This window comes from Ictidomys tridecemlineatus, chromosome 10 (assembly GCF_052094955.1).
Source record: "Ictidomys tridecemlineatus isolate mIctTri1 chromosome 10, mIctTri1.hap1, whole genome shotgun sequence".
NCBI classification, from domain to species: Eukaryota; Metazoa; Chordata; class Mammalia; order Rodentia; family Sciuridae; genus Ictidomys; species Ictidomys tridecemlineatus.
In genome coordinates, this window is record NC_135486.1 from 137,384,904 (window position 1) to 137,408,818 (window position 23,915).

Below are 23,915 nucleotides of genomic sequence, written 5' to 3' on the forward strand. Positions count from 1 at the left end.
GGGTGGGTGCGGCAGGCTGCCGGTACGGCCAGGCTACGCCAGGAGCTTGAAGGGCAGAAGGGAAGACGTCACCGAGGAGGTGACTTTGCTGCTGGAACCTGTTTGGGAGGGCGCGCCAGGTAGAGGGAACCGCAGTGCACAGCGCTCAGGCTCTTGGGAGAAGGGAAAGGAAGCCAATTTGGCGGCTGACAGGCCCGGGCCTAGGGGCATGGAGGTTATGCAATGTGCGGTGCCGAGACTTGTTACCATCGCCTCTGGAGGGTCTTTGACCGGCCCTCTGGGGCAAGACCGAGGGAAAGGATGCAGAAGCACCAGCCCAGACAGTGGATTGTCATAACACCCGGTGCTGAGATGGCAATGCCGTTGTGTTTTGTTCCCGCGGTGGCTTCGCCTTCTCCCTTCGAGCCTGGCAAACCGTCGTTATTCTGGGATTATTTGCTCAAGAAACGGAGGTGTACTCTTGCCCTGGGGTTGTCTGAACAAGTCTGTAGCAGCAAGGGAAAAGGCAGATCCAAGTCCATCTCCTGGAGGAAGGAACCAGGGTGATTGAGATGGACAGGTGGAGAGAACTGCGTGCAGTGTGGTGACCTGAAGGAATGCAAGGGCGGGATTGGTCTGCAGTGGTTTTTTTCTGCCTGTTCCTGCTGACTCCCAGAGTGCATCCCTCTGACCCTGCATAAAGGTGTCAAGTTGGGGTCCTTGCCCTTCAGCCTGGGCTGAGGGGTTCCCAAGGAGTTGGGAACAAAACAGCTGTGGAGAGGAGAGAGGAGTCCTCTTTACTGAGGCATCAGTTGGTTCCTAGGGATAGGTTGGCAGGCCTAGTCAGTCTGGTCTGGGTATCCCTTCTTGGATTTAGACTTGACATGACAGACTGGGGTTGTGGCTCAGAGGTAGAGCGCTCGCCTAGCAAGTGCGAGGCCCTGGGTTCCATTCTCAGCACCACATAAAAATAAATAAATAAAGATATTGTGTCCAACTAAAAATAAATATTAAAAAAAGAGAGAGATAAGTTAACTTACCTGCATTAATGTCACATTTGCTGTGGCCCCATATGAGGCATAGTGGATCAGAAGGCCAGCCACATGGAGATTTGAACCTGCCCCTTAAGTAAAAAAGGGGCCTTGGAGGGTCAGTAATCAGGATGAAGCAGCCTTTGGATGTCAATGGGCAATATGTGGAATTCTCTGAGGAGATAGGGAAACTCACCATCAGTTTGGGGTCCCCAAACCTAGAGCCTGTGCCCAGTGTAGCACTGACACCCTAAGGGAGAAGGGAGCAGCCTGGGTACCACACTGTGGTGAGAAGGGGGTTGGGACAGAAATGGCTGGGCCAACACCTCCTCTCCTGCTTTGTTTTTTTTGTTTATTTAATTTTATTTTTTAATTGTAGATGGACACAATACCTTTATTTATTATTTATCTATTTATTTATTTTTATGTGGTGCTGAGGATCGAACCCAGGGCCTCATGATTGCGAGGCAAGTGTTCTACCACTGAGCTACAACCCCAGCCCCCCTGCTTTGCTTTTGATCCAAAGCAATTTAATTTGCCATTTTTTAGAAGCTTTAGTGCATTTTATACTAAATCAAAATGTGATTTGTTCAGGCACTCTGTTCAAATTTGTTTCTAAATGTTACTGATTTTGGTAATCAAGTATGCTATCAGTTGTTGAGCTTTGAAGATGGATGTTTTTGTCATTTTGAGTATCATCAAAAATATGTTTGCGGGGTCGGGGGTTGCACTTGCCTCTCACACATAAGGCACTGGGTTCCATCTTCAGCACCACATAAAAATAAATAAATAAAGATATTGTGTCCATCTACAAATAAAAATATATTTAAAAAAATATGTTTGGGGGCTGGGGATGTGGCTCAAGCGGTAGCGCGCCATGCCTGGCATGCGTGCGGCCCGGGTTCGATCCTCAGCACCACATACCAACAAAGATGTTGTGTCCGCCGAGAACTAAAAAATAAATATTAAAAAATTCTCTCTCTCTCTCTCTCTCTCTCTCTCTCTCTCTCTCTCTCTCTCTCCCCCTCTCACTCTCTCTTTAAAAAAAAAAAATATGTTTGGGAGAATTATAAGGAATGAAATTCTAGGCACCACCCCACTTCCAGGAGTCCTGGCATCTACCATACAGGCCCCATTGCCAACTTGTGGAGTCTATGAAGGCTGAGAGACATGGAGGTGGGACCTTCAGGGAACCAGGGTGTCTCTGGCCCTGGTTTGCTAGAGGGGGCATCTGTAGCTGACCAGAACCCAGGAGTGCTGATGTGACCTTGCCCTCTAGGATGGAAAATATTGGACATATCCTACATCTGGAATGTCTTGAGCCCTCCTCCCTTACCTTCCCAGGGCTGAAAGTCACCTGTTAGCAATGTGGGTGCACACTCTTGAGAGTGTGCCCATGTTAAGGGAGAATGTTCTGGGCCTAATGGTCTGAGGTGCCTGCACTTGGAGACTGGTAGCCTGGGACAGTGCTGGGGTCCATCAGGGTAGCCTGGGCTGTCTGGAGGTCATGTCAGCTCTGAATGGGCATCACACCCCTTTTAAACCACGTCAAGGAGTACGTCTACCCACTGCTGAAACCATGCCGTGCTGAGGGCAGGTGAACCCAGCCTGATGGGAGGGAGGGTGATGACATGTGACTGTGACAGAGACCTCAGAAGAGGACATGTGCTGAGGGTCCTGTTATCAGGGCCTGGCATCTGTCTGAAAAGGGGTGGGCCTGGGAGGAGAAGTTGGCTGGTCCTTCTGGGTGGCCAGACTGGATCTAAAAAGGTTGTTAGGCAGATGGCTTAGGTGAGCTCTGCCAGCTGGAAAGGTCTATACTTGTGAGGGGCCTCCCTGGCTCTTGGTTTATATCTAAGAGGTGGGGGACCCTCTGGACTGAGGGCACCTATAAACTCACCCAGGGTGCAGGTTGCCCTCCACAAGGGCCTGTGGGTCTGAGCACTAGGATTTGGGGCCTGTGCTCATCTTCAGCTCAAAGCCATGTATCTATTTCTACCATGAGAAAGTCAAGGATGATGACAACTAAGCCTTCTTCCTGGTTTTAATGGGGACTGGTGGAAAGTTAGTTGTAAAGCTATGATTGTGCTGGATGAGTCTGGGGCAAAGCTGTGGCAGGGACGAGCAGAGCAGACCTGGTACCAACTGTAGCTGGGATGCATGTACCTTCTCAGACCCTAGAGGCCCTGGATGCCAGTATCTTTGGGGTATGTGTTTGGCGCCAGGAGCAGGGCCTGGGCAGCCCCATGTGTTGAGGAGGAAGGCAGGGTCCCTGGTCCCCAGGCCCAACCCCACAGCTTCAGTCCCCTATCGGGCTACCCAGAGCCCAGGCCATGAAGACCCATCAGGAGAAAAGGGGACCCTCTGTAGTACCATGTTACCAGTTTAGGTGGACAGTACTGGCATGCACGTGGGACCACCTGTGCTCTAGGATGGAGAATGCAGCATGTGTCCTGCACATGGGTTTTCTCATACCTGGTGTAGCCACATATCTGTTTTGCAGGCAGTGCTAGACTCATAGCAGAAGCAACATCAGGAAGCTACCCCAAGGCTTCAGGTCAGCCAAGTGTGCTTTCCTCTCCCCACAGACCCTTCTTTCTGCCAATTCTATAGACTCTGAGAGGAGACCTCAAGGAGGGAGGATCCCAGTAGGGTAGAGAAACAGGTGGATGGAGCCTGACCCCTGAGACCCTGGAGGTGACACAAAGCCTTGTGCTGCCTTCTCTTGACTTCATACAGCTGAGAAATACATTTCTGTCTTCTTTGGATCTGTGTTCTGGAATTTCTGATGCATGAAGCAAGTCTGTTCTGGGTGGCTGGGGGGGGCGGGTAGCCCTTCCCCTTTAAACCTATCAAGGCAATGGAGGGCTCAGACTCAATCCTGTCCATAGCAGGACTTAACTACCCACCCTTATGGGGCTCCCTTGAAGTTCTGAGTGTGGTGACACTGTCAGTTGAGCCACCCTGTTGGACCAGGCAGGACTAAAGGACAAAACATGCAGGCTTTGCCACGGGTGTCATTTTCAACTCTATGGTAGCTGGACCACAAAGAGATGCAGAGGCAGAGTCGTGGCTCCTTGATCTCATTGGAGTTAGCAGCAGAGCAGGTCCTAGAACCTCTGGGGAAGATTGGTCAGCCTGGGGCCTGGATGGGAGTATACTGGAAGGAGAGCAGGGCAGGAGTCCATGGTGCCCTGTCCTGCCTAGAACTGCTACAACTCAAAAGAGCCAAGTGGGTGGGTTCCTGGGACTTGGTCTTTACTGTTCCTCTGGTGACTGGGGTCCAGCACAGTGTCTTGCCCTGAAGATGCACTGGGTGTGGGAGGCAAAGTGTCAACCCATTGTGTTGCTCCTTGGGGTCCCTTCTAACTAGGCTGCTGCGGCAGTCACCCATGCTTTGTGCTTGGGTGCAGCTCTGGGCTCCTCCCATAGACACCTCTGGAACCTCCTAACCATATACGTGCCTGCCCTTTCTGGTTCCCACAGTGTTCTCCATTGCTGTGGGTCATCTCCTAAAGGATTCTGGTTGTGACAGTCCTCACCTAAGTCCTGCTGGCAGCTCTCTCCCGCTTGTGAGAAGATGACAATCTCCATGTGTACTGAAGCAAGCTGCTTTCATGTGTGTGCCTCACATCAGCTGTTTCTTAAGTCCTACTAAATACCTTTTCTCACCCTCTTATGGTTTCAAAGGAGAAAAATAAGATTCCTGAATCTCCAACACAGGGATTTAAGTCAAGTCAAAGGACATCCTGTAGCAGGACTCGTGGGTTCACTGGCCTGTCTCTCCCAACTCCACAAACCCAGCAATGGACAACCTTAAGCTTGCTGACAAGTTGCATGGCCAGAACAGTCCCACCTCCCAGCCTAACAACCATCACAAACATTTTTTATAGCACGAAACTAAAAGATGATAATTCAAAGAAAATTAGGGAGGCAGCAGAGCTACTGGGAACTATCTGCAGCTTTGGTAAATCTTAAAAGATTAACAAAGACATGAATTTGAAATTGACTCAAATAAGCCAAAGTGATGAAAACAAGTTTTTCTAAAACTGAATTCTAAAAGAATTTTAAAAAATAAGGGCTGGGGTTGTGGCTTAGTGGTAGAGCATTTGCCTAGTGCATGCGAGGCCCTGGGTTTGGTTGTCAGCACCACATAAAAGTAAATAAATGAGTAAATGAATGAATGAATGAATGAATCGTCAGTACCACATAAAAATAAATGAATGAATAAATAAAACGTTAAAAAAAGAATTAAAAAAAATAAAAGGACTAGGGTGGTGTGGCTCAGAACCTCTGGGTTCAGTCAGAAAAAAGAAATCTGAATCACTGAAGTTTTTGAAAACTAAAACTTCAGTGCATAAATAAAAAGGAAGTGATAGGCAGGGGATACAGCTCAGTTGGTAGAGTGCTTGCCTCACATGCACAAGGCCTTGGGTTCAACCCAGCACCATGCACAAAAAAGGAGGGGGGGGACTGATGCTGAAGAATCTTCTGGAAGATGGTTCATGCCCCCAAGTGACCCTGGAGCCAGAGGCCTCCTGCACCAAACATGTTCTCTTGATCTGGCCTGCTCCGTCACCTGATGGCAATGAATCCTCTAAGTTTGCTCCCTACGGGGAAAAGCAAATTTCTTTGTGTGAAACTTGGTATAAGAGCCGCATATTTGGACTGTGAGAGAATGATCCAGACCTGTCCCCCCATCACATGTGTGACTCGCGGGCTGTGATCATGTTCCCTCAGCCTTTATTTTCTGGACGGTCATAGTGTGTTTAGTGTATGCGCAGGAGACAGCTGCTCAGTCCCTGTAATGGTTCCTGACTGTCCTGTGGCCAGTAGCTTCTCAGAGGTACAGCTGGGAACAGAGGAGGACTGTATGCCTAGTCTGGCCACCGTCTCTACCTGTGCTGGCTGCTTCTGGAAGATACTTGTGGGAGGGTGCTGGGTCTGCGGTCAGGTAGGCCTGGAGTGGTAGCCACACCCTGAGGAGCATCGACTCTGGGGTGCCTCTGGGATGCACTGGAAACTGAGGTCTCAGCACCTAGTCACAGCTGATATCTTTCCTTCACAGATGGAGGTCATTTGAAACTTTTTGTCCTCAGCAGCCTGAAGAGCCTTGCCAAAACTCATCCCTACTGGCTTCCTCTGTCCTCCCCAGGGGAGCTTAGTGCATATGTAAACGTGGACAGGTCCCAGAGCCCTTTCTTTCTGTGAACATGTAGAGAAATTCAGTCTCTGGGTCAGCTGCGGTCCTGAGACAGCTCTTCACCTGTTCACACTGCCGGACCTGTTCTGGGCCTGGGAATGTGAGTTCCATAGAGTCTGCCTTTGGGAGTGGAAATTTGCATGCTGATTCTCATACAAGGGCCCTGGCACACTTGATCCATTCTGTGCAGACTGCCTTGATTTTTTTCATATCATAGAAAAAAGTGATTAAAAATAAAGGATAAGAGAAACTCAGACGGAGAGGGTACACAACTGTGCACAGGCTTGTCCAGTCCCTGCCTAGTGCCCTGGAGGCAGCAGACGGCTCCTCATCGTCCCTCCTCTGCAGTGGGGGGTTGTAGGTGGGCAAAGCTCAGAAAGACTTGCTCCAGTGAGATCTGGCTCACTGAGTAGTCATCCACTCCATACTTCTCCTTGGCTTTCTCCAGGATACCAAAAACCTTTGGGAGGCAGAAAAGCAACTGGTAAGAAAGCTCAGGACCTAGGCTCCCTAGCAGGTGGGTAAATCCTCTGGCAATAAGAGGCTGGCAAGGAGCCAGGCACAGTGGCCCACACCTATAATCCCAGCAGCTTGGGAGGCTGAGACAGGAGGATAGCAAGGTCAAGGACAATCTCAGCACTTAGTGAGACCCTGTCTCAAAATAAAAAATAAGAAGGAATGTAACACTGCTGTAAAGTGCTCCTGGGTTCAGTCACTAGTACCACAAACTCAAGATCCTATTTCGCTCAACCCCACCCCAAAGTCCCTAGGAGAAGTCAGTCAAGCTTCTAGGGAGAGATGCTGGCTGCACAAGGGCAGCAAGGGCTGGACTTCCTCCTGGCCCAGTTCCCAGTTCGGGGTCTGATCTTGAGTAAACTATGCCAGCATCCTTTTTTTGCACTGAATTCCTTTCAATTCAAATATTTTGCATATAAAGCACAAATCTAGCAGATAATTACAGTGAGAGGAGAAAGAGAAAGTGATTCCTCCCACAAAAGCCTGGGGTTGTGGAAGACTGGGAGGCTCCAAGGGACCTTCCCTGTTAGCACCTGGCTGGGGAGGGGGCTATACTCACCTTGGCCCAGCTGAGGTTGCCACCAGGCAGGTGATAGTGGACCATGCCTTGGTGCTCATCTTCTAGGACACTGCCTGCACAAAGGAGAGACCATGTTCCCATGAGGTCCAGGCTGGAGAGCCAGGGAGGACAGCCTAGGTACACAGGACTGTGGTCTTCATCCTCAGGGTCAGGGATGTGGGTTTGGCAGGGGTCAGGCCCAGAGGTCCAGCAGAGGCCTGCCTCCCACCCCCAGTGGAGGCTGCCAGGGTCAGCACAAACCTGGGAAGGTCAGGTCCACAAATGCCTTGAACTCCTCCAGTGCCTCCTGCTGCCCTTCACTTCGGACTTTGGCCCGCAGGGAGTAGCCGCTGCCAAACTTGCTCTTGAGGTGCTGTGGGCTTCCCAGGCACTTGAACTGACCCTGCACCATGATGGCCAGCCGGGTGCACAAGGCCTCACACTCTTCCATGCTGAGGACAGGGAGTAGAGCTGAGACAGGGCTGGGGGAAGCGGAAGCCCACCCTAGGTGTAAAAGCCTTGTGTAGACAGAAGGTGTCAATGCCCATATCAGGATGTTCCTGATTCCCATGCTGAGTGTGGCCACATGCAGAACCTGGGGAATCTCTATGCCAGCTGGTCACAGGTGGTCTGGCTCCCTGGCCCCTCCCCAGCCACCCATTTCAGCTCCTCCATTGACCCACAGAGACCCAGGCTCTACCTGTGGGAGGTGATGACAATGGCCTTGCCAGACTCGCGGGCCCGGGCAACAGTGTCCCAGAGCAGGCGCCGAGCCACGGGGTCCATGCCAGTGGATGGCTCATCCAGGAAGATGACTGCAGGATCTCCAATGAGGGCGATGCCAGTGCTCAATTTGCGCTTGTTACCACCACTGGGAGTGGAGAGGTGCCAGGTAGGAGATAGGGCTGATATTTAGCACATGCCCAGGTCCCATGCCCAGGGACTGCAGAGTGCCCCAGGGGAGAGGAAGGAAGGAGGTGACTGGGCCAAGAAAACCCACTGCATAGAACTGGAAGTCTTAGAACTGTGCAGGGGGTGGGTCCACTACATGGAGTAGGAACATCTCTGTACTGAAGGGGACCTGACAGGGTGCCCAACATCGCTTGTTGGCTGGCCTTGTTTTTAAATGGCAGGAACCATCAGGGCAGTCCTCTCCCCTGGTGATACCTAGGTCATGCCACCAAATCCCTGCCTGATCCTTGAGCCACAGGCAGGAGCTGACTTGTGCAGTCCCCCCATCCTGGATCTAAAAGGAGATCCCCCCAGCTTCACTCTGGGCAGGGCCAGGGCTCATCTCCTCACAGGGCCTGGGTCTGGGCTCAGGTCGTACCTGTAGGTCCTGACCAGCTTATTGGCATGTGGCTCCAGGAGCAGGCCTCGCAGTGTGTTCTCCACGCAGGGGTCAATGAGGTGCTCAGGGATGCCTCGGAGCCGAGCATACATGACCAGCATCTCCCGGCCAGTCATGTGATCCAACAGGGCATCAAACTGGGGACAGTAGCCCATCCGCTGCCGCACCTGGGTTAGGACACAGCCCAGGGAAGAAGCAGGTCAGAGGGAAGCTGCTTCCTGTCAGAAGACCATACAAACCACCTGCCATGGTGCCTGCCTGCCCCAAGTCTGTCTCTGGGCTCTTCCAGTGAGTCTGTCCAGGGTGATCCAAAGATTTGGTGCCCAGGCCCTGGTGGCTGCACTCAGCTGAAGCTCACCGAGAAGTATCTCAGTGGGGATGCAGGAAGGACATGGCTGGCTTGGGGAGGTTCCCAGAGATGTTGGGAGGTTCCCAGAAATGAGCCAGCACATGGTCCAGCAGAGAGCCTGTTCCAGATTGGCAGCCACAGGGGCAGGCTAGTGCAAAAATGGCTTCATAAGAGCCATCACAGTGCAAGACCACATACTGACCACCGGCACGTTTGTGCATCAGATATTTAATGGCCTTTGACATGCTGGGGCCTTTCCTCTTCCTCCAGCAGTAGGTGCACACCGTCAACAGCTCTGCAGGGAGTTCAGTGGAGGGACATTACTCAGCAGGACAGCCCAGCAGCTGGTCTCTCAGGGCTTGGGCATGTGCCCCAGCAGCTGTTAAGGGCAAGCCTGCCCAGGTTCTTCTGATTCCAAGGACTGGATTTCTTTATCTTCACCCTTCTTGGAGTTCTAGAATCTGTTGTTAATTGGTCTGGGAAAATGCTTAGGTTATCTGTTTGGCTATTACTCTCTAGCCCCACCTGTGCTATCCTTTTGGAACTTGGATTAAATGTAAAGAGCATTGTTTTTCACCTTCCATTTCCAGATCATATATAGTTCTGTCTTCCCTGCAGAGGTCTCCAGCCATGACACTTCTGTTTTTCTCCTAGTACTGGGGTTAGAATCCAGGGATGCTGTAGCACTGGGCTACATGCCCAGTCCTTTTTATTTTTAATTCTGAGAATTTAAATTCTGAGACAAGGTCTGGCTAAGTTGCTAAGGCTGGCCTTGAGCCGTTAGTCCTCCTGTTTCAGCCTCCCCACTCACTGGGGTTACAGGTGTAACTGTGCCCAGCTTCGTTTACTTCTTTAAACACAACATTATTTTACACTCTGGAAACCCAGCAGCTGGGGTTCGCTCTTCCCATGGAGCCCTGTGTCTGTGGGTTCCAGTCGCCCATACCCTTCATTGCCTGTTGTGCACTGTTCGCAGACCTGGACACACTGTATGGGGACTCTCCTGGGACGAGGACAGGCCTCCCTCTGGAGGGGCCCTGTGACCCCTGTGCACTCTGACTCCTGCGGGCACTGCCGCCTGGAGCCCCCTGCTGCCAGCTCAGAAGAGCTGTGGTCCCTTCACAGGCACAGGCCCTTTGCCTTTCCTTTCCCTGCTCTGCTTGACACACAGCCATCTGCTGTGCTATCTCCTGAGGTCGGGGAGCATGAGAACTGCCCTGTCCATCCTCATCCTGTGAGCTTCAGTCCAATTAGGGGGAAACTGTTGTGGGCCCTGGGCCTTCACTTTTGTCCCTTCCCTTGAGGCATATTCCCTGGACACAGTGGGCTTTGGCAGAGGTGGCTCCGTTGGTGCAGTCTGCATTTCTTGGCTTATGGAATTTAGCCCCATCTCTCTTGCTCAGCTCTGGGACCATACCACCTTGTTCTCCTGTGTGCTGTGTCCACCCGGAGCCAGAAGCCAGCCATCCTTGCCTTCAGGGCACCACTTCTGCCTTGCGTACTCTACCTGGCAGGGTACCCACCTTCCCAATGTCAGAGCTGATGCTGTAGCTCTCAACGAAGGCATCCCCTGAGGTGATGGGCTCCTCCCCAGTCAACATCTTGAATGTCGTGGTTTTCCCGGCTCCGTTGAAGCCCAGCAGGCCAAAACACTCCCCTTTCTGGACAGTGAGGGAGATCCTGTCCACAGCCAGGAGGGGCACCTGCTGCTCATACACCTGCAGGGCACCCAGCAGAGGGCACTGGGTGAGCGGGACCCCAGCCTTTGTCCTCAGCCAGCTTCCATGACCTCAGCCCACGTGGTGGCCAGCAGAGGGCAGGGCCCACACACTACCTTGGAGAGCTCCCTGATTGTCAGAGGCGTGTGCAGCAGGATGTCCAGGCCAGGGGCCAGGACTCGGCTCCTCTCATCTGCCACATCCTGGTCCTCAGGAAGCACTGATGTCCGGTTGTGCAATTCTTCCTAGTCATTCAAGATAAAGATCACATGTGTGAACCCCAGCCCCGTGGGAGGAAGAGCAGGTGCTGAGGTTGATGTGGGACATGCAAGGGGACTAAGGACTCCAAGGTGTGTCACCCCAGTACAGGCCCCATGTGCACTCAGACCTTTATAAGAAGCAGTAGCCTTGGGCTGAGGTCAGCATCCAGGGAACAAACTCTGTAAGGGACTCACAGAATCATGAACTTCACTCTTCACTCAAGGATGTGAAGGTTGTTTTTTTGTTTGTTTGTTTGTTTGTTTTGAGATGGGTCTCATCAAGTTGCCCAGGCTGGCCTTGAATTCCTGAGCTCAAGTGATCCTCCTGTCTCAGCCTCCTGAGTAGCTGGGACAATAGATGAGGGTCACCGCATGCAGCCAGTAAGGCTCCACTGTAACACATGGAGATCACTCCTTTTTTAGAAGAGGCTTAGTATTTTAGAGAAGTCAGTTCACCCCAGGTAAACGTGTTTCCAATGTGATCTCAACAGGCTGTGTTTGATGTGTTTGTGTCAGGATGGAGACCTGAGCTGCTCAGCAGCTACTCACCAATGTCCACCTCTTCTGGAAGGCACAGATAAAGGTCCTCAGTCTCCACAGCAGGTTGGTCTCAATGAGGAAGAGCAGGGTGAGGTAGGCACACCCTGAGGCAGCCATAGAGGTCATGAACCTGCCAACCCCTGGGGCGCTCCAGGCGAAGAAGTTCTCCTGGTACTTAATATCTGTGAGGGGCAAGGAACCAGGCTGAGTCTGTGACCACAGCAGCCTCCTCCCCTCCTGGGTCCCAGCGCTGGCCCTGCACTCTCTCTACCAAGGCTCCATGTTCCTCTTCCTGAGTGTGTGTCTTGTGCTTGTCAATGCCACATAGAAGCCTCAGGCACTTCCTAGCCATGGGAATTTTGCCATGTAAGGTGTCCCTCGCACACCTGTGATGGGTGGATGCTGCCCTGCTGTGCCGCTCATCACTTGCGGCGACCTTGAGTTGGGGACTGTTCTGTGATGATGCCAACATCTCGACCCCTCTCGAGGTGCCCATGGTTTAGAGAAGGAATGGCACATGACCAACAGTCACAGGCCCTATGAGTGGCACTCAGCAGGAGCAAAGCAAGGAGGTAGGCCTGCCTTAGAGTGTGCAGGGTTCTGCAGAGCTGACCACCCAGTTGCCTGCTGCTATACAATAAGATGGTTTCAGGTACAGAAAGGGCCCTGCAAAGATAGGTCCAAGTGCTAACGCTCTGAACCTGTTAATGTGACCTTGTTTAGAAGTGGGTCTTTGAAGGTATAATTAATTAGGGGTCTTAAGGTGAGATACTGGATTTAGGGTGGGCCCTGCATCCAACAACAACTGTCTTTATAACAGGCAGGAGTTTGAGATCCAGAGATAAAGGGGAGGAAGCCAAGTACAGACAGATGCAGAAATGGAGTGCCTGGAGCCCTGAGAGCTTAGGGGCAGAAGACATCCTTCCCTGAGCCTCAGGAAGGAACACATCCCACCCCACTATGCCTTGACTTAGACCTCTGGCCTCCAGACTCCTGAGAGGATACAGGTCTGTCGTGAAGCTATGGTTCTATTCTAGAGGCCACAGGACACAAAGACAGGTACAAAGAACAGAAACACCAGGCAGGCCCAGAACTTGTGGGCAGTAGCAGGGCTGGAATGGATGTGGGGATGATCTGGGCAAGCATCTGGCTGCTCAGAACACAGAGGAGTCCTGCTGCAGTTTGGGTGTGGTCTGAGTGTTTCCCAAAGATTCATGTGTGCAAATATGATCTCTACTCTGAAGCAATAAGAGGGTGGGAGCTTAATCCAGCCATGGTGCTCACAGGTGGGGCCTTGGGAAGTGACTGGGATTAGTGACAATGCTGGTGGTTTTGGAAGGAGAGAGAGAGAGAGAGAAAGAGAGACCAGAAGACACACAGGCATTTGTGATGCCTGGAGTTGCCTTAGGACTCTGCCAGCAAGGAGGCCATCACCAGATGTGGGTCCTTGCCTTGGATGGCCCTGAGCTGAAACAAGCCTCTTGACTTCTGTGCCTTCTGTGGTGCTGTGTTACAACAACAGGAAATGGGCCAATGAAGCCCCTTGTCTGGGGGAGTGCTGGGAACACTCTGGCTGCCCTGGATGGAGGCCAAGAGGGTGGGGCTGCCCCAAGGGAGGCGTCTGGACACGCACTGTATTTCTTGCAGTAGTGGGCGGCGACCTCTGAGGAGGTGCAGTACCGCTGTGTCTCATAGTTCTCATAGAAACTGCTGACAGCCATCCCCAGACAGTGGTTGGGCAGCACCAGGAACACGTGATCCAGGGTTCTGGAAAGTTCTTCGAGCTTCACTGCTACAGTGAGGAGATATAGACCAGTTAGCACTGGAGGATATACCATAGCTGCCTGAAGATAGACCCAGGAAGGGAAAGGCAGGTCCCAGGTTGCAGGACCTTGCAGGTGCTGGGACATCCCCTGGGGGTGCTGCAGAACCCTCCCACCACTGTGGCTGTCAGGGCAGCTCCATGGGGGCCAGAAGGTGCAGGTGGTTCTCATGCCCCCACCTGGGATGCGCATGATGGTGACCACTAGGAAGGTGGCGATGCCTGACAGAATGTTGAAGATGGTCAGCCTGGTGTAGGCAGTGGATGCGCCCGAGAAGAAGAAGCTCATGAGGTACATAAAGGGGATGATGGCCCAGCCATAGAGCATAAGCAGCAGCAGCACGTCAGCCATGTGTCCATCCCGTGTGAAGGCGCGAACATCGAAGGCTCTGAACACCACCTGCAGTGGCATGGATGAGGCTGCTCAGCACAGGCCAGCAGGTGGCTCCCAGAGGTGGGGAAGGGGACTGAAGGAAGCATCTGATGGTCCTTAGGTCCCGCCAAATCACGCAGCCCTCAGTCCTTGGCCCCTCAACAGCTCTTAGCCCTGGCAACCTCTTTGACCAGCAGTTTCCTCTTCTCCCCTTGACTGATGGAGCTGGAACCAGGAGAGCTAGCTCCAGGCCCTGCCTACCCAAGAGTGGGCAAGGGCTGGGAAAACAGAGAGGCAACAGGTAGGTACCATCCCTGTCCTCCTGGAGTCAGGGCTGGAGCCACAAGCTGGACTTTTCCACTGATTCTTGTTCTACAACAGACGTCCCCAGTGAGCTCCCTGTGGTCTGCAGGGCAGGGTCTGGCATTGTCCAGTACTTACCAACAGCAGCAGAGCAGGGACCAAGAAGGAGATGAGGTCCCATAGCAGAGCAGAGAACCAGAAAGTAGCCACATGGACACCGCTCACAAACTGGACATGCTTGGCCTGGACGGCCCTCTCACTGACTGCCAGGATGGAAAAGGTGCTGGCCAGGAATGCCATGGCAAATAGCAAATTGAGGGCAATGTCGAACCCCTTTCGGCCCCTGGGGAGGACAGAGCACAGCATGTATAGATAGCAGGAAAGATCAGGCTGTTGGTCATCACCATCCAAGCCTGCAGTGCAGGAGTCAAACCACTCAGAGCAGTCAGGAGTACCATAGAGCTGAGGGGGTCAGCAGCAGGAAAATCCACCACCCCTGCCAAGGACAACTCCTCCTCTGTTTATCCTGGCCTAGCAGAGGGCAGGCTCCAGGTCCTTCCCCAAGTTCCTGTGTTACCTGTCCTTGTACCATCTGTCACTGTCTCCTGGGAACCCTATGCACTGCACACGGTGTTCTGCCCCAGGTCTGCTGTTGGGTCCTGAATCACTGCCATAGCCAAATAACCCTGCTCCCAGTGCACTCTGGGTTCTAGATCTGGTCTACGTCTTCCAGAAACAGGCTCTGACAGCATTACTCTGTTGTTTAAAAATCTTCTGAACATCTCAATGAATGGGTCTGGGACAGAATAAGCATTGATGCCAGAATCTGGAGGAAATCTTAAAAACACTTGAACAAAAGCATACAGACACAAAGGATCATGTACTGTGTGACTACACTCCCAAGAAATGTCCCAAAAGTGCAACTTCATAAAGACAAAGCAGATGGGCAATTGCCAGGGGCTGGATTGGGGAGAATGGCAAGCACCTGCTATTGAGTACAGTTTTCTTTTTTGGTACAAAGGATTGAATCCAGGTTATCAGGTATGCTAGATAAGTGCTCCACTACTGAGCTACATCCCAGCCCTTTTTTAAAATTTTGAGACAGGGTCCTGCCAGGTTTCCCAGGCTACCTTACTTGTGATTATCCTGCCCCAGCCTCCCAAGTTGCTGAGATTACAGGCATGCACCACCATGCCTGACAAAGCATGAAAAGATTTTTTTTTCTTGTTTTTGGTACTAGGGATTGAACTCAGGGCCTCATGCACATGCCAGGCAATAGTTCTTCCTTAAGCCATATTCCCAGTCCTGGTTGTTTTTTTTTCTTAAGGGAAAGATGCTCAATAAGATTATGTTGAGGCTGGGGATGTGGCTTACTGGTAGAGTGCTTACCTGGCATGTGCATGAGGCCCTGGGTTCAATCCCCAGCACCTCACACAAAAAGTTACATTGAGGTGAAGGTGTGTACCTCTGTGAATACACAATGGTCCAGCTGTGCTCTATAAGTGCACTGTACCTGAGTGGGTGGTATTCCTAAAGCTGTTAGAACAACACCCTCCTGCCTGGTCCATAGTCACTATAATAAGCCTGAACCCCTCAGCCTGACCTTTGGGCCTCCCAGTCTGGAGTTCAACAGACAGGCAGAAACCATTTCCCAGTGCTTCCTGCACAACCCTACTGTTACCAGAAGGCAGAGCTGCCCAATGAGCACTCAGAAGTCATGTGTGTGAGATGGGTGTCCTGGGCTGATTTTTCAGCTATGGGAAAGGTGAATGTAAAAGGGTACAGAGTCAGGGTCCCCCAGCCAAGAAGCAGCAACAGTGTCTGCAGGGCAGAAACTCAACTCTGTCTATCAGCAATTTCTGGCAGAGCCCCAGGTAGCTGGTCCTGGAGAGGGGCTCCCAGCTCCAGGCTCCAGACAGGGTAGGGTGGGCCCCACATACTCATTGAACTGGTCCTTGGCAGCCTGTAGGGCACTCCGGGGCTGGGGGTAGTTGGAGACCACGATGGAGGCCCGAGGGCCACACAGCAGCTTGAATAGAAGGTTGTCCACGATGGCCAGGGCGGTGGCTGGGGAGTGGTAGGCCTGGTTGTTGAATAAGGCGGTGACCACTGTCCGCTCTCCCACATCTCTGAAGGATGTTGCCACCAGGCACCGCTCATTAAAGCCGCCTCCTTCTACTGATGCCCTGAAAACCAGGAACTCCTCCAGGTCACCTGGGGAGCAGTGGCAGTGTTGGGAGATGCAGGGCAGGGACAGGTGGGGGTGCCCACTTGCCATCTCTGTGCTGCTCATCAGGGACCCAACCATGGGCACAACTGAGCTGGGACCTTGGGATGCAGGGGCTCCTCCCTGCCAGCTGTGCTCTCTGCAGTGCCACTCACTCCCCGCTGCCGACACAAGTCAACCTTCTTCTAAGGAGAATCTTGTTTCTGCCAAGATTTTGTCATAACTCCATCTACTGAACCTCAGTACTGCTGATCAGGATAAAGGAGGGAGTGATAAGATGACAAAGCCTTCCAGCACATTCTGCTTAACCAGAGCATGGTTGTTTTAAGCCCAGGGTGACATCCAGCTGTGGATGCTAGAAACTCAAAATGGTTTTGCATTTTATTTGTAATGGTCCTGAAAAACAGCTGCAGAAAATGATCACCTGACCTGGTCTACTCTACTGAGGTGCCTATGTCTCAGGTGTCCAGGGAACTAGTTCTGCCTCATGGCCATGCTCTCCTGCCCACCAGACATCTGCGATGTCTAAAGGCATTCCTGATTGTCATGACGAGATAGGGGACAATGGCAGGGATACTGCTAAACATCCACGGGGACCATTCACGCCGGATGTTGGCACTGCAGCAGTCAGAAGCCGTACCACTCAGCTCTATTCCCCACCATTCTTACCCAGCACCTCGCGGGGCTCCTGCCTCTCGGCCTGCAGCACGTCTCTCAAGAGCTCTGACAGCTGCTGATCCAGTCGAGAGGTGCCAGGAGCTGAGAAGGGCACCACAGTTCTGCCATATTCGCTCAAGCTCAGCTTCAGGCTGGGATCATCGAAGACCTCCGAGGAATAGTTGATGGCCAAGAGGGCTAGGGTGACGCAGGTCAAGGGGACCAGGACCTGGGCTGCCACCATCTTCCACTCCCGCCAGCTGTATGTGGCCTTTTTCAGGAACATGGCCCAGAACTGCTGGCAGTGGAGGGCAAGCTACGGCAGAGGGGGTTCAGGTGATGTAGGCTCTACCTAGGAGGTGAAATCTGATCCAACCAGCCCTTGGTAGCACTGCCCTGATGTGGCACCTGCCTGGGGGCTTTCAGGCAACCACAGCAGGAGTGACCTAGACACCCTGGGGCCACAGGGTGTATCGGAGGGCACAGGCGAATGTGTCCTTGCAGTTCTGCACATGGGCTCTCAGGATCCCAGCACAGCCAGGAGGCGTGGAAGACACTATTTCATCATAGAGCACTGGGGACAGGCCTGGGGTCCTTGCCTTCCCTGGTCCCTTCTGAAGGCACTGGACAGGAGGCCCTGGTATAGCTCATGTGTAAGCAGACTACCTCACCTCCTTCACCTGCCCTTATTCCCTCCTAAGTGCAAAGAGCCTCAGGGGCTTGGAGTCAGGCTATCCAGGCCTAGGCCCTAGCAATCCATGTGGGAACCTTTCAACTTTTGCTTGGTCCTTGGTTTCCTGTCTATAAATTGAGAACAGGGTTGCCCTTCACCTCACCAGGTTGCTGTAAAGCCAGGCCAACAGTGCTGGCTCGGCACAGGGCACTGTTGATATTATAAGCAAACACTCCATCTTATCTGTGAGTGCCCAAGTTAGAATATTAAGACACTTAATTGCTCTATTAAAATTCTCCCAGTTGCCCTTCTCCCTGCCAAGCCATGATCTGCCCTCTGTCCTCCACTGGCCTTCATGAAGCCTATACCTGCCATTGAGGACCCTCCTGTGACAAGGACCGTAATAAGGGGCCCAGGGGACTCCCAACTGTCCCATGATGGCTACTACATGGACCCAGCCCAGTGCGCTCACCCCAGTGTTGAGCTTGACCACAGTGTGCTCCTCCTCAATGAGGGTGCCGATGCCGTCAGTTGGGTCCATCACTCCGCACAGATTGCTGTCCACAGCCCAGTCGCTCGCCCGCCTCTCGTGCTGGTACTGCAGGGCAGGGAGCTGGATGGCTTGGATGTCCATGCTGGTGTCTACCAACTTGCCAACCCTGTGCCAGAACACATAGGCCTGGGTCACAATACAGTTTTAGGGTAGGGGAGAAAAACTTCTGTTCTACCGAGGGAAGGGCCAAGGAAAGAGGACCACCGTCAGAAGCTTTGAAGCAAAACAATCTCAGATTCATTCGCTTGTTCATTGACTCATTCATCTATCATTTCATATCTCTCGAATTCATTCACTGATTCATCAAGAAATATCTCCAGACCATCATCTGTATGCAGCCAAAGAAGATCCTTCCCATAGGCCCCTGTTCCCCAGCCTCACTGCCCAGAATTAGCATTTATTTATTTAATTAGTATGTATGTATGTATGTATTGATTGATTGACTGCAGTACTGGGGATTGAACCCAGGGGCATTCTACCACTAAGATATGCCTATAGCCCTTAAAAAATTTATTTTTGATACAGAGTGTCTCTAAGTTGCCCAGACTGGCCTTGAACTTGAGATTATCCTGCCCCAGCCTTCTGATCTGCTGGGATTACAAGTGTGTGCCATTGTGACTGCCCAGAATTAGCATCCATAACCAGGGTTTTCAAGAGGATAGAAGGGGCTTGGGGAGTGACAGTGGCCCTGGGAAGGGCTCATCACGAAGCTAGCACTGGACTGTGGCAAGGCAGTCAGGGGCACTCACTGCCCAGGGAGACTGGGAGATGGACAACTGTGCTCTAGGAGGGCCAACCCCAGGTCAGGCTGTGCTGGGCCACACTGGAGCCTGAGAGCCCCCTTATCCCAGCTGTCGGGATCCTTGGTATCAGTGCTTTCATGGGTGCCATCCCCATTAGGGCCTGGCTAGGAATGTTCTTTGGTCAGTCTCCCCATGAGCCTGGATGTTTCTCAGGGGCAGTGCCTCACCTGGGCCTTGCTCAGCTGGGTACAGATGGAAGGATGAATGGGCACAGGAATGAATGAATGAATGGACAAGCTGAAGAAGTTGGTGGATGTTTGTTTCAGTGCATCTGACAGCAGTGCTCTCAATAAGGACTGATGCTCATCAGGATGGAGGAACAAGACATGACCACACACTCCTAGGTATGTGCCCATGAGGAGTAAGAACATGAACTCATGTATAACATGTTCACAGCCACATGATTCCTAAAGTCAGAGGCTGACGCCATCTACGTGTCCCTCAATGGACACATAGGCCAACAACACCTGGTCTGTCCGTGTGATGGAGCATTGTGCACCAAAAAAGGGAGTGACATTCTGACATGGGCCACAGCATGGATGGACCTTGAAGCAATGTGCTAATTGAAAGATGAGACAAAAAACACCACATGCTATATGGTGAAATTTATATAAAATGCCCATAACAGGCAAATCCAGAAAGAAAGAAAACAGAACTGTATTCCAGGGGTGGGGGTGGGGGAGCAACTGCTAATAGATATGGATTTTTGCAGGGTAGAGGATGACAAAAACGTTTTCAAGTTGATTATAGTGACGACTGCAAAACTGTGAATACAGTAAGAGCCCTGTATCACCACACCAAAAATGTGAACTTTTAAAATATTATGTAAATTATATTTTCATAAAGCTGTTGTTATTTAAAAACAAATCCTTGAGGGCTAGGATTGTAGCCCGGTAGAGTGCTCACCTAGCACGCGTGAGGCACTGAATTCGATCTTCAGCACCACATAAAAAAATAAGTAAAATAAAGATATTGTGTCCATCTACAACTAGAAAAAACTGTTTAAAAAAACTGTTTAAAAAGTAAATAAAATAAAGGTATTGTGTTCACCTACAACTATATATATATATATATATATATATATATATATATATATATATATATATATATATTTTAAAAACACACACACACACAAATCCCCTCTAGCAGCTCCCTGGATCAGAAAATACAACTGAAACTACTGAGCACAAGAACACAAGAGGTACTTTTTTTTTTTTGGTACTAGGGATTGAACCCAGGGGTGCTTAACCACCAAGCCACATTCCCAGCCTGTTTATTATTATTATTTTTATTTTTAGATGGGGGTCTCATTAAGTTGCTTAGAGCCTTGCTACATTGCTGAGGCTAGCTTTGAACTTGTGATCCTCCTGCCCAGCCTGCCAAGCTGCTGGGATTACAGGTGTGTGCCACTTTGCCTGGTAAGAGGTGCTTTCTGGTATGGCCTAAGCAAGCTTATTTCTGCCATCTTCTGGAAACCTTTACATAGACCTGCCCACCTGCTTTCCTTCTCCCAAGCTGGCCCTAAGGACTTGGACTCAGTTTTTTTGGAAAGGCCTCTCCCCTACATCAATTGTCCCAGGTCCATTTGTCTTTTAAGACTCCCATCACAGATTCAAGTTAGAGACACCTGTGGCCACCTCTCTAGTATTCCCTTTGAATAGAAACCTTCACATCTACCTCCTGAGCTGCTAGGTGGGCTGCCTGCCTCTCTGGCTACCAGAGGGTCTTGGGCATGCTGGGCAGAGCCTCTGCTTGTTTTTCTCCTGAGACTAGGGGCTCAGAGAGACCACTGTCAAGGATGGGGGTCTGGAACTGAGGCATGAGGACATGGCGGGAGACCAAGTGGGGTCATGTGTTGAACATGAGCAAGGAGACAGAGTGAATTGGGCAAGAAAGGAAAGCCAAGACAAGTGGCTGCTGAGAGCAACCCAGTCCCTGACCGCCAGGTGCAGCCAGTGCTAGCCTGGTCTGTGGTTTCTTTATCCACCAAGACTCGTGGAGAGTTGCTCTGCGGTGTTGGACTCAGTTTAGCGAGCAACCTCTTCCTTCCTACCCCCTCACCTGTCCTGATTCAGAGGTCTGCTCCTGGGTACACAAGTTCCTGAATTTCCTCTCCCCACTGGTTTCCCTGAGGCCATGCTGGCCTTTGCGGCTGCCCCCACCTCCCAGTAGAGATGTTCACAGAGCATTCCTCATGTGACCTCCATTTATGGTCACTTATTCTGTTGCCTCTTCTAGGCCATGGGCTCCTCAAGGAGGAAAATGGACTCATGGGTTTTTATTTTGAGTTTTTAGCACTATATTTGCCATACAAGCATTTAAGAAAAGTCTGACAAGTTGGGCATAGGAATGTACACCTATAATCCCAGTTATTTGGGAGGCTGAGGCAGGAGTCTGAGGTCAGCTTGGGCAATTTAGCAAAATCTTGTCAATCAAATGTCTGATAAATGTCAGTGGTTTGCTGCTCACCCACAGTTCTGAGGGTCTGAAAGCTAAACCTCAGGTGCTTGGTGCAGACCCAGGCATCCTGGAGGACCTGAGCCAGAAGACCTCAGCAGCTACACACTTCCCTGATGCCTGACCCCGTGTGGGTGGTCTCCTGGGAGGGACCCTGGAGAAGTTCAAACAGTTCTTCCAGAATCAGCCGCAGCTTCTCTGCTTCAGTTGACATCAGTCACATCTCAACTCAGGGGCCAGGCTCCAGAGCAGAATCAAACTGACTGCCTTATGTAGGTCCCTTAACCAACTCACTCCCAATGCCAGACCTGGAGCATGTGCTTACTGACCGAAGGAAGACTTCCTCCATGGTGGTGACAGAGGCCCCGAAGCTGGCGATGCCCAATTCCTTCTGCTTATTTTCCAGTTTAGTGAAAAGACTTTCAAACCTGAAAAAAGACCCAGAGTGATGAGGTGCTCCTCAGAGACTTCCTAGGCAATTCTTTCCTAAATAATTGCCTCCAGGTAGGATGGGGGAGGGGCAAGAAGGCACCCAGCTGAGGCAATTCTTAAAGTCACCAGGCCTAGAAATATTTCACCTCCTACTGACAGGAACCTCAGAGAGGTGAATCAGTTGGCTATGTGCTTCTTCATCATTCAACACAAAAATATTGGGGGAAAAATTCTACTCAAAGATGCAGCTGTAGGGCTGGGGTGCAGCTCAGTGGAAGAGCGTGTGTGAGACCTGCCTGAGAGCCCAGGTTCCATCCCCAGCACTGCAAGGAAAAACAAAAGTGCTGCGTCAGTGACATATAATGCACTCCCCTGTCCTGCTTCTGGGGAAGCAAAGTCAACTCCTTTCCAAAAGGAAATTGGTAATAACTACCCCACTACTGGGGTGGGGGGATGTGGGACAATCACTGGAGATCTAGACAAGTGTTTTCTAGGAGGATGATTCTTAGTATATATTTTGGAGAACAACATGAGTGCATGATGATGAAGCACATGTTAGATTATCAACCCAAGTCGTGGAGCATCATGCAGCTATAAAAGCAAATGATCCGTGTGTAGCTCAGTGATGGAATGCTTGCTTAGCATGTGTGAGGCCTTGGGTTCTGTCCCCAGCACAGCGCCAAACAACTCACATTACTTAATCAAACATATAGCATGATGAATTGTACTTTTAAGATATAGACCCTGGGCTGGAGATGTGGCTCAGTGATAGAGTGCTTGCCTCACAAGCATGAAACCCTGGGTTTAAGTCCCCAAACTATACCCAAAAGATATAAATCCTGCCCAGGTCACAAGATGGTGGCAGGGGCCCTGGGGAGGGTGAGGCAGCAAAATGGCAGTTGACCAGAATGTGTAGCCACATCCCTTTGAGTCCACTCTGGGCAGACATTATTCAGAGAAGTCTTTCACTCGGTGTGGGTGGCTTGGTTGATGTCCTCAGACCTGTGATATCTGCTGATGCATGGAGTCCCCTGGACTCCTGTCCACTCCTCTGCTGACCACCCCACCCACCTGTGTCGAGCCTTCCTACAGGCCTCCCCCCTGCCTCTGTGGGACCCTTTGGCCTGGGAGTCAATCCAGCTGCAGAAGAAAACCCTCTCTTGCTAGTGTTATCCCAGGGGGCTAAGAGAAAGGGGACCTTGTGCAGCCTTGAAACCTGAGTGCAGTCCCCCAGGAATAATTCCAAGCCTTTTTGTTATCAAGGTTCTCTGTTGAACTACATCCCGTTGCCCCCTGCATTTTCTCTGCCAAACTGTACTGATGAAGGGAATCATTTACTTTCAAAGTTAACAGAGACATCTATGACTAAGTGTACAATAAAATCTATGTCCCAATGATAAAAAAATCTACCTACCTATTCACCCACCCACCCATTCCAGTACCAAGTGTGAATGAAAAGCTTGGCTTTCTCCCCTGGTCCTGGTAGATCTGCCCTTGGTGACAGTGCCATGGCGGGTGCCCAGGCCTCACATTTTGAGACAGAGAAGTTATGTACATTTATAACTTGTGTGCAAATGCACATTCTCAGCACCATGATGTATCTGGGCACTGCTGCTGCTGCACATGTTGAACCCTGTGTTAGGAAGGAGCCACGGACTGGGTATGAACAGGAGGCAGGCACCAAGCACCACTTTCTCCTCAGCTCCACCCAGGAGGCCTGGCACCTGACATGCAGGTGAGCAGGTTCCATGTGGGCTGACTGTCCGCAGGCCAGGGGCTGGGAGATGCCCATTGGTTGAGCCAGAGAGGGACGGTGGGTAATTCTGAGCATGGAGCTTTCTGGCTCATGGGCTCCCTTCTTAGCTCTGCACCAGTGCACGTCCCCTGAGAGGCAAACCATGTGCCCATATTTCTAGGACGCATACCTGTGCGTGCTCTCCTTGGGAAGTATAAAGGACAGCTCAGCCCCAACACTGCTTTCCAGTGTGGCATTGGGGACATGGTGGTGCACCAGCTGGGAGATGCCTTCAGGGTTGCAGTGTGGCTCCTTTACCAGCGTCATGTGATAGCCAGCACCTGAAACACATGAGCTGAGTGTGAGAACTGTGA

General features: G+C 51.4%; 1 protein-coding gene across 5 annotated transcripts in view; it reads right to left on the bottom strand.

Moving 5' to 3' along the window:
* Window positions 1-5,736: 5,736 nt before the first annotated feature.
* Abca3 (ATP binding cassette subfamily A member 3) overlaps window positions 5,737-23,915 on the bottom strand; it is a 49,235-nt gene continuing 31,056 nt past the window's right edge. For 3 of the 5 annotated variants that reach the window (XM_078024437.1, XM_078024435.1, XM_021734919.3), the window contains 16 exons: window positions 23,732-23,882; window positions 21,704-21,802; window positions 18,034-18,220; window positions 16,901-17,204; window positions 15,945-16,218; window positions 14,143-14,347; window positions 13,509-13,728; window positions 13,140-13,298; window positions 11,516-11,688; window positions 10,823-10,951; window positions 10,512-10,706; window positions 8,619-8,806; window positions 7,989-8,159; window positions 7,550-7,740; window positions 7,289-7,362; window positions 5,737-6,673 (listed from right to left, as the gene is read on the bottom strand). In XM_078024437.1, coding sequence (XP_077880563.1) covers window positions 6,542-6,673; window positions 7,289-7,362; window positions 7,550-7,740; window positions 7,989-8,159; window positions 8,619-8,806; window positions 10,512-10,706; window positions 10,823-10,951; window positions 11,516-11,688; window positions 13,140-13,298; window positions 13,509-13,728; window positions 14,143-14,347; window positions 15,945-16,218; window positions 16,901-17,204; window positions 18,034-18,220; window positions 21,704-21,802; window positions 23,732-23,882 — 2,852 coding nt within the window. In that variant the 3' untranslated portion in view covers window positions 5,737-6,541. Of the gene's footprint in view, window positions 6,674-7,288; window positions 7,363-7,549; window positions 7,741-7,988; window positions 8,160-8,618; window positions 8,807-10,511; window positions 10,707-10,822; window positions 10,952-11,161; window positions 11,313-11,515; window positions 11,689-13,139; window positions 13,299-13,508; window positions 13,729-14,142; window positions 14,348-15,944; window positions 16,219-16,900; window positions 17,205-18,033; window positions 18,221-21,703; window positions 21,803-23,731; window positions 23,883-23,915 lie in introns of those variants that run through there. The other 2 variants (XM_078024438.1, XM_078024439.1) reach the window with 2 other exon arrangements.